At 50.2% G+C, this 12,292-nt stretch overlaps 1 protein-coding gene across 2 annotated transcripts in view; it reads left to right on the top strand.

Annotated features, from left to right (window-relative positions):
• The window catches only part of IQCD (IQ motif containing D), a 22,932-nt gene extending 12,027 nt beyond the window's left edge, over positions 1-10,905 (top strand). Inside the window, exons 2-5 of one of the 2 annotated variants that reach the window (XM_007170879.2) lie at positions 2,789-3,610; positions 6,884-7,117; positions 8,791-8,862; positions 10,212-10,905. In XM_007170879.2, coding sequence (XP_007170941.2) covers positions 2,882-3,610; positions 6,884-7,117; positions 8,791-8,862; positions 10,212-10,550 — 1,374 coding nt within the window. In that variant the 5' untranslated portion in view covers positions 2,789-2,881 and the 3' untranslated portion in view covers positions 10,551-10,905. The remainder of the gene's footprint in view (positions 1-2,788; positions 3,611-6,883; positions 7,118-8,790; positions 8,863-10,211) is intronic. The other variant, XM_057526838.1, reaches the window with a different exon arrangement.
• The last annotated feature ends 1,387 nt before the right edge of the window (positions 10,906-12,292 follow it).

Below are 12,292 nucleotides of genomic sequence, written 5' to 3' on the forward strand. Positions count from 1 at the left end.
GGGGAGAAGGAGAGGGTTTATATTTTACATCGGGAGTCACTAAAGCACTCACTATGACACTAATATTTGAGCTGAGAAGAAGTGAAGGTAAATTCTGGGAGGACAGGAACTATACCTTGCATCTTTTTTATAACCCCAGGGGCTCAATAAATACCTGAATAGATGACTACAGGGATGATCTTTATTGCGGGAGCAGGAGCAGATGTAAGCAGCCCATTGAAGAAGCTCTTTAATCATCCAAGTGAGCGATATTAAGGGCGTTACTCGGTGGTAGAGAGGCTGCTAGGAAGGAAATGGACTGGGAGCTCTCAAGGAGAGAACACAGATAACTGGGTGGTACGTTGGATGCGGGGGGTAAGGAAGAGTTTAGGTGGCACTCAGGATTCTGGCTTGAGCAGTTAGGGTGGCAGAATTGCTGATCATCAAGACAAGGGATAGGAATGGGCAAGGTGAAGGGTGGGGACATGGTGGGGTCCATCTTCAATATGGTATGTTGATCCAGGGCAGCAGGCGTTCATTAGGTACATCTGGATCTCCAGCTGGACCCAGAGATGCAGACTGGGAAACCGCCGAAGTCCTAGACTTCAGATTTCGTTTTCCCTGGGCTAGTAATATTAGTCATTTATCGAGCACTCACAATGTCCAAGATCTGTGCCAGAAACTTCCCATGTGATGATCCCTGTTTAATGACTGAGGAAGTCCAGGCTTTAGGGGGATTACATAACCAGCCCAGGGTCCCACAGCAAGGATCTGAAAGTCAAGTGGGGCTGCTGAAAAGCTAGTACCCTTAGCCATCATGCCGTATACGCAACATCAATTATTGATTTCTGATTGCAACCATAGATTTCTTCTGAAAGTCTTTTACTTTTTATTTATTTATCTATTTGTTTGTTTGTTTGTTTGTTTGTTTATTTGGCCACACTGTGCAGCATGTAGGATCTTAGTTCCCTGACCAGGGATCGAACCCGTGCCCCCCGCAGTGCAAGCGCGGAGTCTTAACCACTGGACTGCCAGGGAAGTCCCTCTAAAAGTCTTTTAAATAAACTTTAAATTTTGTAATAATTATAGATTTACAGAAAAGTTGTAAAGATAGTTCAGAGACTTCCCATGTGCCCTTCATTCAGCTCCCCCTGATGTTAATATCTTACATAACCCTGGTGTGTTTGTCAAAGCTAAGAAATTAACACTGATATGATGCTGTGAACTAAACTATCGACTTTATTTGGACATCACCAGTTTTCCTACTAATGTCCTTTTCCTGTTCCAGGAGCCAATTCAGTATACAATATTGCATTTAGCAAAACAGCTTTTTATAATATATTTTTAAAAATTGAGGTATAGTTTATTTACAATATTGTGTTAGTTCCAGGTATACAGCAAAGTGATTCAGTTTTATATATACACATATATGTACACAATCTTTTTCAGATTTTTTCCATTATAGGTTATTACAAGATACTGAATATAGTTCCCTGTGCTGTACAGTAAATCCTTGTTGTTTATCTATTTTACATATAGTAATGTGTATCTGTTAATCCCATGCTCCTAATTTATCCCTTCCCCCTCCTTCCCCTGTGATAACCATAAGTTTGTTTTCTATGTCTGGGTCTGTTTCTGTAGCAAAAAAAATTTTTTTTGGGGGGGGGTTAGGGTTTTATTTATTTCTAAATTTAGTTTTAAATTATGGTAAAATACACATCACGTAGCGTTTACCATTAGTGATATTGAGAATATTCACAATGTGGTACCACCATCCCCATCGTTGAGTTCCAGAATATTTTCATCCCCCCAGATGGAAACCATGTGCCCATTTAACAATCATTTGCAATTCCCTCCACCACCACCCCCTTGGCCACAATTAACCCACTTTCTGTCTCTCTGGATTTGCCTATTCTGGACGTTTCCTGTCAATGGAATCACACACTGTGTGTCCTTCTGTGTCTGGCTTCTCTCATTGAGCATCGTGTATTCAAGGTCCATACACGTTGTAGCCTGTGTCACAGCTTCACTCCTTTTCATGTGTAGCAAAAAATTTTTAAAATTGTACTTTGAAGTCATCGTTCATCCCCACCCCGATTTCTTTAATCCATTCTTAAAAGCCAGTGCAAATGCGCTGTGCTGGCCCTCATGCTGTTCGCTCTCAGCACCATGATTTGCTTGTGCCTCTTCTGCTCTGTCTCCAGCTGCTGACCCCTGCAGGCTGCATTGCCCAGCCTCCCTTGTCGCTGGTTTCCCACTGGATTTGGTCAGCGGGAGGCACTGGTGTTAGATTGGAAGGCTGGACAAAGGGAGAACCCAGATTTCTCCTCTTCTCTCTGCTTTGGGCTGCAATTCCGGCAGTGGCCACAGCTCCACTGGGGCTGTAGTGACTCCTGGACAGGAAATGGCATGGCTCCAGCTTGCCCTGGGCGGCCCTGATCCCCAAACCTGCCGCTTCCTCCTTCCTCGTGGTTTCCTGCCATTGACAGTCGCAGGGTGGCTTTCCCTTCCCCTGGTTGGCCTCTCAATTCTTCCGTCACCCACGTAACTGGTTGCTGTGTTTGAATACCTAGAATGATGTCTGTATTCCTGGTTGGTCCCTGCCTGACACATGTGCCTGAGACCCAGCTCCACACATGGTCCCCTTACCCTTGGGGCCCTGAGCACTGTTACAAAGCTAAAAACGGCCTTCCTTGAGAGGTTCTGTGTAAAAGCTGCAGAGCACCTGAGACAAACTCTCCACGTCAACCACACCAGCCATCCCGATGTCAGCCTGACTCTGCTGACTACCTACTCCTTCCTTTTTCAGGGTTGCCAGAGACAATAAAAGCAGGAAGCCCAGATAGTCTACCAAAGTCTCAATCTCTCAGGGCGTACAAAGGCTAAGAACACCGCTCATAAAATGGCTTTGGACGTCCTTGCCGTGGCCCCTCTCTACCAAGACCCTGACGTCAACAAAGTAAGGCTGATAGCACAGACGACCAAAAAGTCCACCACCCCGCCAAAACCCTTGCCTCCTACCAAGACCAAACTCACCACCATCGAGACCAAAAGGATCATGTCCGTCCTGGACGAGACCATTCACAAGGTGGAGTTGGTGACCCTGCTGTCAAACGTGGCATCCAGTTCCAAGAATTCGGAGGGGATGCTGGGGGAGGACATCATGAAAGCAGTGAGAGAGCAGGAGGACCTTTGCCAGATCCTCCTGGATCGCGTCAATTACCTGCAGGAGGAAGAAAGGCAGTTGCAGGAGGAAGAGGAGTTCAAGGATGAACTGTGGTTCCGAGACCGTGTCCTCTCCATAAAGGTGCAGAAATCCCACCTCCCACCCCTTATGCAACGGATCAAAGGATCCACCAAGAACGTCGTGAGACTGCTGCTCAGTAACCCCCAGGCTGCCAGTCTGTTGCAGGTGCAGACCCTGGGCAGAAGTGCAGAAGCCCAGAGTTTTATTGATAGCCTGGTAGAACTCCGAGGTTTCCTGTTTGAGAAGCTGCTCACTAGTCCCATGGAAGCCAGAGACAAGACTCAGTTCATCCAGGACATCACCAGACGGAATCAGAGGAACCAAGAAATCATCGATACTCTGGAAAATGAATTGGCAGCCTGCATGAGGAACAGGGATGCAGAGGTATCACTGCACAATATTGGTCAGGTTATAGAAGGAGCCCCAGGGAGGAGCCCAAATCTTTTGGCATTTGTTTGTTTGTTTTTTTTTAAAGGAATTCCTTTATTTTTTTAATTATTTATTTATTTATTTATTTATTTTTGGCTGTGTTGGGTCTTCGTTTCCGTGCGAGGGCTTTCTCCAGTTGTGGCAAGCGGGAGCCACTCTTCATCGCAGGGCGCGGGCCTCTCACTATCGCGGCCTCTCTTGTTTCGGAGCAGAAGCTCCAGACGCGCAGGCTCAGTAGTTGTGGCTCACGGGCCTAGTTGCTCCGCGGCATGTGGGATCTTCCCAGACCAGGGCTCGAACCTGTGTCCCCTGCATTGGCAGGCAGATTCTCAACCACTGTGCCACCAGGGAAGCCTGGCAGTTGGGTTTTTTCCTCAGTGATTTAAATAGCTGTTTTCATTCATTTACTCCATAAATATTGTTTTGAGCACTTACCAGGTGCCAGATCTTATAAATGATGAGTCCACATGGTCCCAGCCTCATGGAGTTCATGATAGGGAAGGTAGGTCTTAAAGAGCTGATTTAATTACAGTTTTGAGAAGTACAGGAAGGGTAAGTATAGGGTGCTATAAGAGAGTGTTATAGGAGACCTGAACTTGGAACTCAGGGACGTTGAAGCCAAGACATGAAGAATGAGAGGGAGTGAACCAGGCAAGTGAGGTAGAGAGAGACCTTCCAGGCCAAAGCTGGATAGTAAATACTTAATTTAAGGTTTTGCTGGCAGATGACACAGGGCCTTTGAGGCCTAATTGAGGAATGTGGTCTTTGTCCTGAGGGTAAGGGGCAGGTAGGAGGGGTGGAAGCTCTAGAAGAATTTTTAAGAGGGGAAAGGATAACATCATCCCAACCTAATGATAACCATTTGGGGACACATACTATGTGTTATTCTTTACACACATTTTCGCACTAACAACTAGCAAAGTCCCTGGGAAGTGGCGTATAAGTATAGGTTTGGCTGCTAAAACAGAGACCCCAAATAAGAGTGGCTTAGTCAAGCTGGTGATGTATTTCTGTTTAACAGAGAGCTGGCATGGAAGCTCTGCTTCGTAAACTCGTCAGGGGTCCAGGTTCCTTGCTGCTGGCTTCTCTGCTGTCCCCCACATGGGACTTCTAACTGTGGACCCAGACGGCTGCTCCAGCTTTCCACCGTCATGTCGCCACTGGTCCAGCCAGCAGGAAGGAGGAAAGGGGAGGAGGGGACTTTGTCCTGCCCTTTTGGGACATCACCTAGAAGCAGCATTCATACAGTTCTTAGCTACACCCAGTACTAGAGATGCTGGGAAAGTGGTCTGTAGCTGGGGCCACCTTCCCAGTGAAACGTTCTGCTCTACAGCCTTTCTGGGGAGGACAGGTTCTGGGGGACAGCCAGCCAGCACTGCCACATTTTCATCGCCCTCTGATAGATGAGAGATCAAGGCCACCCTCCCTCCCCGATGCACTAGCTCAGGGGGGTCCCCCCTTCCTTATGTTCTCTCCGACTTTGTCCTGTAAAGCATTCATCAGGGTTTGTTGATGAGTATTTGTGTGATGATTTGATGATATGATTGGGGTCTGGTTCCCCCACAAGAGGACAGGGACCTTGTCTCTCTTGGCCCTCCACTGTGTCCCTAGTGGGCCTGGCACAAAAAGGGGGACAAGGTAATTATCTGCTGAGTAGAGAGATGACAGGCTCCTGGGTGCTCAGGAGAGACCACTCATAGGTTGGAGGGGTGTCACCTAGGGACAGGAAGAGGACTTCCAAGTGGCTTTGCTGGTCTCATTCGGGTAGTGGAAACAGCTTGGGGCTGCCAAGTTGGACAGATCTGGGGTCAAATTCCATTTCTGCCAGGTGGGCAGATTTCATCAGGTCACTGGATCTCAGTGTAAAATGAGAGGATGACACCAGTAAGGCATGTTGAGGGGTCCACAAGAAAAGCTCTGACTGCGAATAGTACTGCCTGCTTCAAAGCCAACCCCTGAAGGCTGAAGACTTGCCCACAGGACAGGCTTGCCTCAAACCCCTCCCCACCCCGCCTCCCACTCCCTGAGTACAGGAAGTGAGCTCAGACCCGCTGCGGCCCTGCTGCCAGCTGCCCCCAGCCCGAGGCTGCTGGCCTGAGCCAGCCACAGCACCGGTGTGTTCAGAGGGACACCCTAGCGCTTGTGATCAGCCTTTGGAGTTTATTTACGAAACAGCGGCGCCCCCCAACCCCAATTCCTGTTTTATTTTATTTTTATTTTTTTTAATTTTTATTTATTTATTTATTTATTTTAACATCTTTATTGGAGTATAATTGCTTTACAATGGTGTGTTAGTCTCTGCTGTATAACAAAGTGAATCAGCTATACGTATACATATATCCCCGTATCTCCTCCCTCTTGCATCTCCCTCCCACCCTCCCTATCCCACCCCTCTAGGTGGTCACAGAGCACCGAGCTGACCTCCCTGTGCTATGCGGCTGCTTCCCACTAGCTATCTGTTTTACATTTGGTAGTGTATATATGTCCCTGCCACTCTCTCACTTTGTCCCAGCTTACCCTTCCCCCTCCCCGTGTCCTCAAGTCCATTCTCTACGTCTGCGTCTTTATTCCTGTCCTGCCCCTAGGTTCTTCAGAACCTTTTTTCTTTTTTTCTTTTTTAGATTCCATATACATGTGTTAGCATATGGTATTTGTTTTTCTCTTTCTGACTTACTTCACTCTGTATGACAGACTCTAGGTCCATCCACCTCACTACAACCAATTCCTGTTTTAGAACCGACTGAGGGGCAGGAGCCAAGGCAGGCCCTCAAGGGGAGAGCTGGGGGGGGGGCAATCCCTGCAGTGTGTGTTTAGCTCACACTTTCATGCATCGCGCCAAGTGTCCCTGGCAACTAGGCACTCCCTTGCTGTGCCCCGGGCAGGAGTGTCGCGCTGTCGCAGACCTCTCCTCCTGTGACCCCGCTCAGGCGCGCCTGTGCACTTCACTCACGCCGGGAAACAGAGGATGGTGGCCACGTGGGCTCTGGATCAGACAGACCTGGCTTCAAATTCCATCTCAGCTGCACAACCCCAGCCAGACTCAACCCCACCCTGAGCCTCAATTTCCCGGTCTCTAGGCAGGCTGTCCCCGTCCGTCCTCCGGGGCCAGGGCTGGGATTTGGTGAGGTAGTAGCGCCCCGTCCTGAGGGGGCTGCAGGCATGTCAGCCTCTCCTGCGACAGCTGATGATGGCGGAGGTACCCTGGAGCCTCTCTTCTTCCTGGCCCAGGTGGAGAAGGAGAACTTCGTGATCCAAGAACTGAAAAACCACCTGCACCAGGTGCTCAGGTTCTCAGAGAACAGCCTCCTTCGCACCAAGCAGGAGGCGGAGAGGCGGCAGAAGGCGGACTTCCGGGCCTCGCAGGCCCGGGTGGCCAAGATCCAGCAGGAGATCCTGCTGCTGCGGTCGCAGTTCAACAGCCTGGTCATGGAGAACCGGCAGGCGGAGCAGGCGCTGAGGAAGGTGCCCCGGGGAAGCGGGGCGGTGGGGGCAACGGGGCCCCTGGGGCAGGGGAGGGGGTGAAGGGAGGGCCAGGCGCAGGGCTTGGGGTGGGGAGCAGCTCCCTGGGGAGAAGGGTGCAGGGAAGCCCAGGATGGACCCCGTATCCCTCGGGAGGCGGGAGGGAGCAGCACACAGTCCCAGGGGCTTGGGGCAGAGAGATCAGGTCCTGCTGCACGCCAGCTCTGTGACCTTGGGCAAGTTCCTGAACTCCTCTGAGCCCCACAAGGAGGATGATACCCACCTGTCCCGCAAAGGAAATGAAGGCGCACAGAAACCTCTGGCAAATCTCTTAACTCCCTCCGAGCCTTAGTTTTCACATTTTTAAAATGAAAGTGATTGAAGTGGCCTCAATGAGTTGCTAGGAGAATTAGATGGGATGATGGGTAGACAGCTGGTAGCACCTAGTAGGTGCTCAATAAATATCCTTTTTTCATCTGCCTTCTCCATCGTCTCAGCCAGGACCCAGGCCCAGCATGCACCCAGTTTGCTTCCGAATCCCTTTCCTCACAAAGGGCACCCTTTCTAACACTTGTTCTCAGATTCGTTTTTGTTTCACTACACTTTTGAGCATCCAATGGAGGCACTGGGCCTCTCCCCCACGAAAAGGCACAGAAGCACATACCCATGGATGGGGGGGGGCGCAATTCTTGGGTCACAGGCCCCCTGAAGCCAGCCCATCCGTGGTGCCCAAGTTACGAACTCTTGCACTATAGGACTAAGGAGCTGATTTTTTTTTTTTAATTGAGGTGAAATTCACGTAACACAAAATATAACCGTTTAAAGTTATTCAGTGGCACTTAGTATATTCACAATGTCGTACAACCACAACCTTTATCTAGTTCCAAAATATTTTCATCACCTCCAGATAAAACCCTGTACTCATTAAGTAGCTTCTCCACCCTCCCCCACCCCGCCCCAGTCCCTGGCAACCACTAATCTACTTTTTGTCTCTATGGATTTGCCTATTCTGGACTCTTCATGTAAATGGAATCATACAATATGTGGTCTTTCGTGTCTGGCTTCTTTCACTTAGCATTGCACTTTCAAGGTTCATCCACGTAGCATTGGCCGATACTTCACTCCTTTTTATGGCAGAATAGCATTCCATTGTATGTACAGGAGCTGATCTTTTAAAAACAAAATTAGATCATGTTCCTCCACTGTCTATCTAAATCCACCCAACAGCTTCCACTCTCCCTTACGTTAGAAACCAAACTCCTTCCACTACTGACACACTCTCTGTGACACAGCTTCTCACTCTGAGCTCAACGGGACCATCCTCCTCCCTGGCCACGCCATTCCAGGCACACTGGCTCAGTTCCTACTCCTTAAACATCACCAGCTTGTTCCCACCTCAGGGCCTTTGCACCTGCTGCTGCCTCTGCCTACAATGTTCTGGAGCCGGACTGCTGTCTTCAAATCCAAGCTCCACCACCCATTAGCTCTGTGATCTTGGGCCAAGTGTGTTAGCACATCTGGTCCTCCGTGTCCTCGCCTGTGAAATGGAGAACGTACCTTGTGATGTGGATTCAGGAGGCGAGGCGTGATGCAGGGCCTGCTGATGCAGAGTGGGCTGAGTGCTTTTTATTGTTAATATTAGTCCATCACACAATGACTAATTGCATTTTTTTTAGAAAAAATATAAAGTGGAAACGGAAATTGAGAACTGGATCCAGAAATACGATTTGGAGATGAGTGAAAAGCAGGTATTTGTCTGCCTAAGTCTCTCTCAAGTGTGTTTCCCAAGATCCTCTAGGAATGGGGGTGAGGGGTGGAGTAGAGAAGCCCTAGTATGGTCCATGGTCTATGCCAAGTTCTGGGCCTCTCCAGAGTGGTTTCCCTGCCCCTTTCTTAGGCTCAAGGGTTTGTCTAGCCTGGGGCAGTGAGGGGAGCGGTGGGAAAGGAAGGAGCCAGAAGCTGTGAGCCACTAAGATGTGCTTGACACCAGGCCCAAAGATCTTGGCTCCATCTACTGTCAATATCCCAGACTCCCTGTTCCTTCCTGCTCAGCTCCTGCTAGCAGCCCCCTAAGCCAGGACTCATCCCCATGGGATTCAAGCATTCACCTCCACCACTTCAGTCAGTCACTCAGGAACTTTCTACCGAGTGATTAGATGTGCCAGGTGCTGGGCTCCAGCGGTCAAGAAAGTCCCCATTGTCACCTGGAGGTTCTACCCTAGTGGCACTTACTCGCTGTGTGACCCTAAGCAAGGGACTTGACCTTTCTGAGCCCGTTTCTGAATGTGATCACATAACAGCCACACTGGAACCATGGTGGAGATTTAACAAGTCACTGTTGCCACAGGTGCTTGCACAGCACAGGATCTGGCCTGGAGGAGGTGCTCAGGGAATAGTAGCCTAAAAACGGGGTGCCCTTAAGCCTCCACCCAGCTCTGTGATAACATCGGTGGCCCACAGCCCCAACTTTGGGGCAGGGAGGCCTGGTGAGCACTGGAAGTGACATCAGCCTCTGAGTGGTCAATGTCACGTGTGCTGTCTGATCCTGAGTGCTCTACGAAGGGGAGACTTTGGAGGCTGTGCTCTTGTTTCTCTGTTCCCAGTGAGGGTGGTGGTTTAATGATGGCAGAGACCGAGTCCACTTAGCTCTGTGTCCTCTGGAAGTACTTTTCTTCTGGTAGATGCCTGGTGGGAGGGGGGGGGGATGGACGTTGCATCCATCCCGTCATTTAATCCTGGAAATAGCTCCCACCCCTGCTCCTGGGTTTGGAATTGTCCCCATGTTTCAGATGAGGAAAAATGACAGCTTGAAAGGTGAAGCCCCTCAAGATGCGGCTGAGCTGAGATTGGAAGCCCAGCCTGCCCAGCCCATGAGCCGTGTTCTTTCCTCCTTCCTGAAACTATTTCAGCTGGGTCCCACCGCAAACTCAGATGGACCGCATCAGCTCTCCCATTCTCATCTGGGCCTCAGATGCAGAAAGGCTTAGTGTAGGCGGCATTGCTGGGGCGGAAGCGCCTTCGGGAAGGGTGGGAACAGAAGAGGGTGGCAGGCGGTGCTCTGTGCCTGGAGACCCCTACGCCCTGCCTCTCACCCCAGGATGAGTACGAGGAGTTGGATGTCATCCACAAAGAGGAGAAGCTCCAGCTGGAGGAGCTGAAGAGACGGCATGACGTGCTGGTGGAAGAGTTCTCCCAGATCCAGGCCGAACAGGAGATCAACGCCAAGAAGAGGCTGGAAGCCGAGCAGGAGATGGTGCACATGGTGCGGGCTGCCACGCTCATCCAGGCCCTGTGGAAGGGCTACCTGGTCCGCTCCATGCTCAGGTCCAAGAAGAGGAAGCGGAGCAAGAGCAAAGTGAAGGAGGAGAAGGGCAAGGGCAAGGGCAAGGGCAAGGAGAAGGGCAAGGAGAAGGGCAAGGGCAAGGGTAAGAAATGAGTCCTTCCCCCAGCCTGCCCAGACCCCTGCCCTCACCATGATCTTACCTCTCACTCGAGAGCCGGCCTGGAAGCCCCTGGGATGTGGAGCCCTGCGATTCATGGCTTTAACACTTTTTCACAATTAAAAACCCTTTAAACCACAGCCTACAAATAAACTTCACTTTACCCAGGGCCATTGGGTGCGTGTCCATGCTGCAGATGCCGTTTCCACGAGGGGAACACACAGGCTGGGTGTCAGTCAGCACGTAACCATTCCTTCGTTTAGCCTCGGTGGGAAGCCGGACCCTGGGCTGCAGCCCCCTCGGCCCCAGCCCAGAAGCTGCCATGACTGCAATGGACACATCACCCACCAGAACAGCTGGGTGTGGGTCACAGCTGCCCACAGGGGAGGGTGGGGCAGGCAGAGAACTCCAGGAGGAAGAGGGAGGGTTTCAGGCTGCACTCTGCCCCTGCTCTGGGTATCAATTTGCCCACAACTTCTCCCTGGTTTAGCACCGTGAAAGCTCAGGGGTCCTGAGGTCATAAACCAGCAACCTCACATTAGCCTTATTTGGGGGTCCAGGTAGTTGAAGAATATATTTTTTAATTCACTACTGGCGTTTTTTTGTTAAGTCTTTGTTGAATTTGTTACAATATTGCTTCTGTTTTATGTTTTGGTTCTTTGGCCGTGAGCCATGTGGGGTCTTAGCTCCCTGACCAGGGATCCAACCCACACTCCCTGCACTGGACCACCAGGGAAATCCCCACTGCTGGCATTTAAAAAATCAGAGGCTACTGCTTAAAAATGCCTGTTCTGGAAAAATCTCATCATCCAGATAGCCCGGGCCTGCATGTCTTCTAAAGGTGAGCAGGAACACCCCCTTTAGATGGCAGAGACAGGTGGTCCCAGTCCCCACCACTCCCAACTGTCTTCCAGCCACCGTGGCCTCAGTGTCAGTCGCCCCTTACCATCATACTTGGGCGGTTGCTTCCTTTTTTTAGTACAGTTTGGAGGAAAGAGGTATTTGTGGCCAATGTCTACTAAAACATAGGGGGAAGGGATAAAGGCAAATGAGAGCTGAATTTCAAGTAAAACTGAGGAGGGAGGGAACTAATTCTTTGCGAGAGTGTCTAGGAAATTTAAACACCCTACATGTTTAAAATGCTGTTTGTGCCAAGAGCGTGGCTCGCTTGCGTCCCTCACGGCCCACCGGAGCCGTGTAGACGTCTGAATGTGCGCCCCTGGTCCTAGGCACTGTTGGTCCCTCCCAGACTGTTCCCCAAGAGTGTTTGCTCTTCCCTTCCCCAAAGGTGGAGGCACGGAACCAAAGATGTGGCTTCCAGCTGGCCTCTCTGGAATCCCGGTGCTTCCTGGAGGTGCATCTAGACAAGGAGAGGCCCAAGGCATGGCCTCCACCCAATCCACCAGGATGCTGGGATTCTGGGTGCAGCTCCATCAGAGCAAAGGCTTTGCTGTTCTTCCTGAGGGGCCTGACCCAGGATGGTGCAGGGCAGGAGGCAGGTGGGCCCTGATCACTTAGGCTTCCTTCCCGAGTGCTCTCCAGGTGCCATGTGGAACTTTCTGGTCTTCTTGGACCCCTCAATTTAGCAAAGTCCTAGTCACTGTGTTTTTTTTTTTTTTAAGGTAGGAAATATATATCATATATATATGTGTATATATATATATATATATATATATACACACACACACACATATGATTTCAAAACAAAACGACTATAGCTCAGGAAGAATCAGCTAAC

The sequence above is a fragment of the Balaenoptera acutorostrata genome, chromosome 13 (genome assembly GCF_949987535.1).
Source record: "Balaenoptera acutorostrata chromosome 13, mBalAcu1.1, whole genome shotgun sequence".
Taxonomy (NCBI): Eukaryota; Metazoa; Chordata; class Mammalia; order Artiodactyla; family Balaenopteridae; genus Balaenoptera; species Balaenoptera acutorostrata.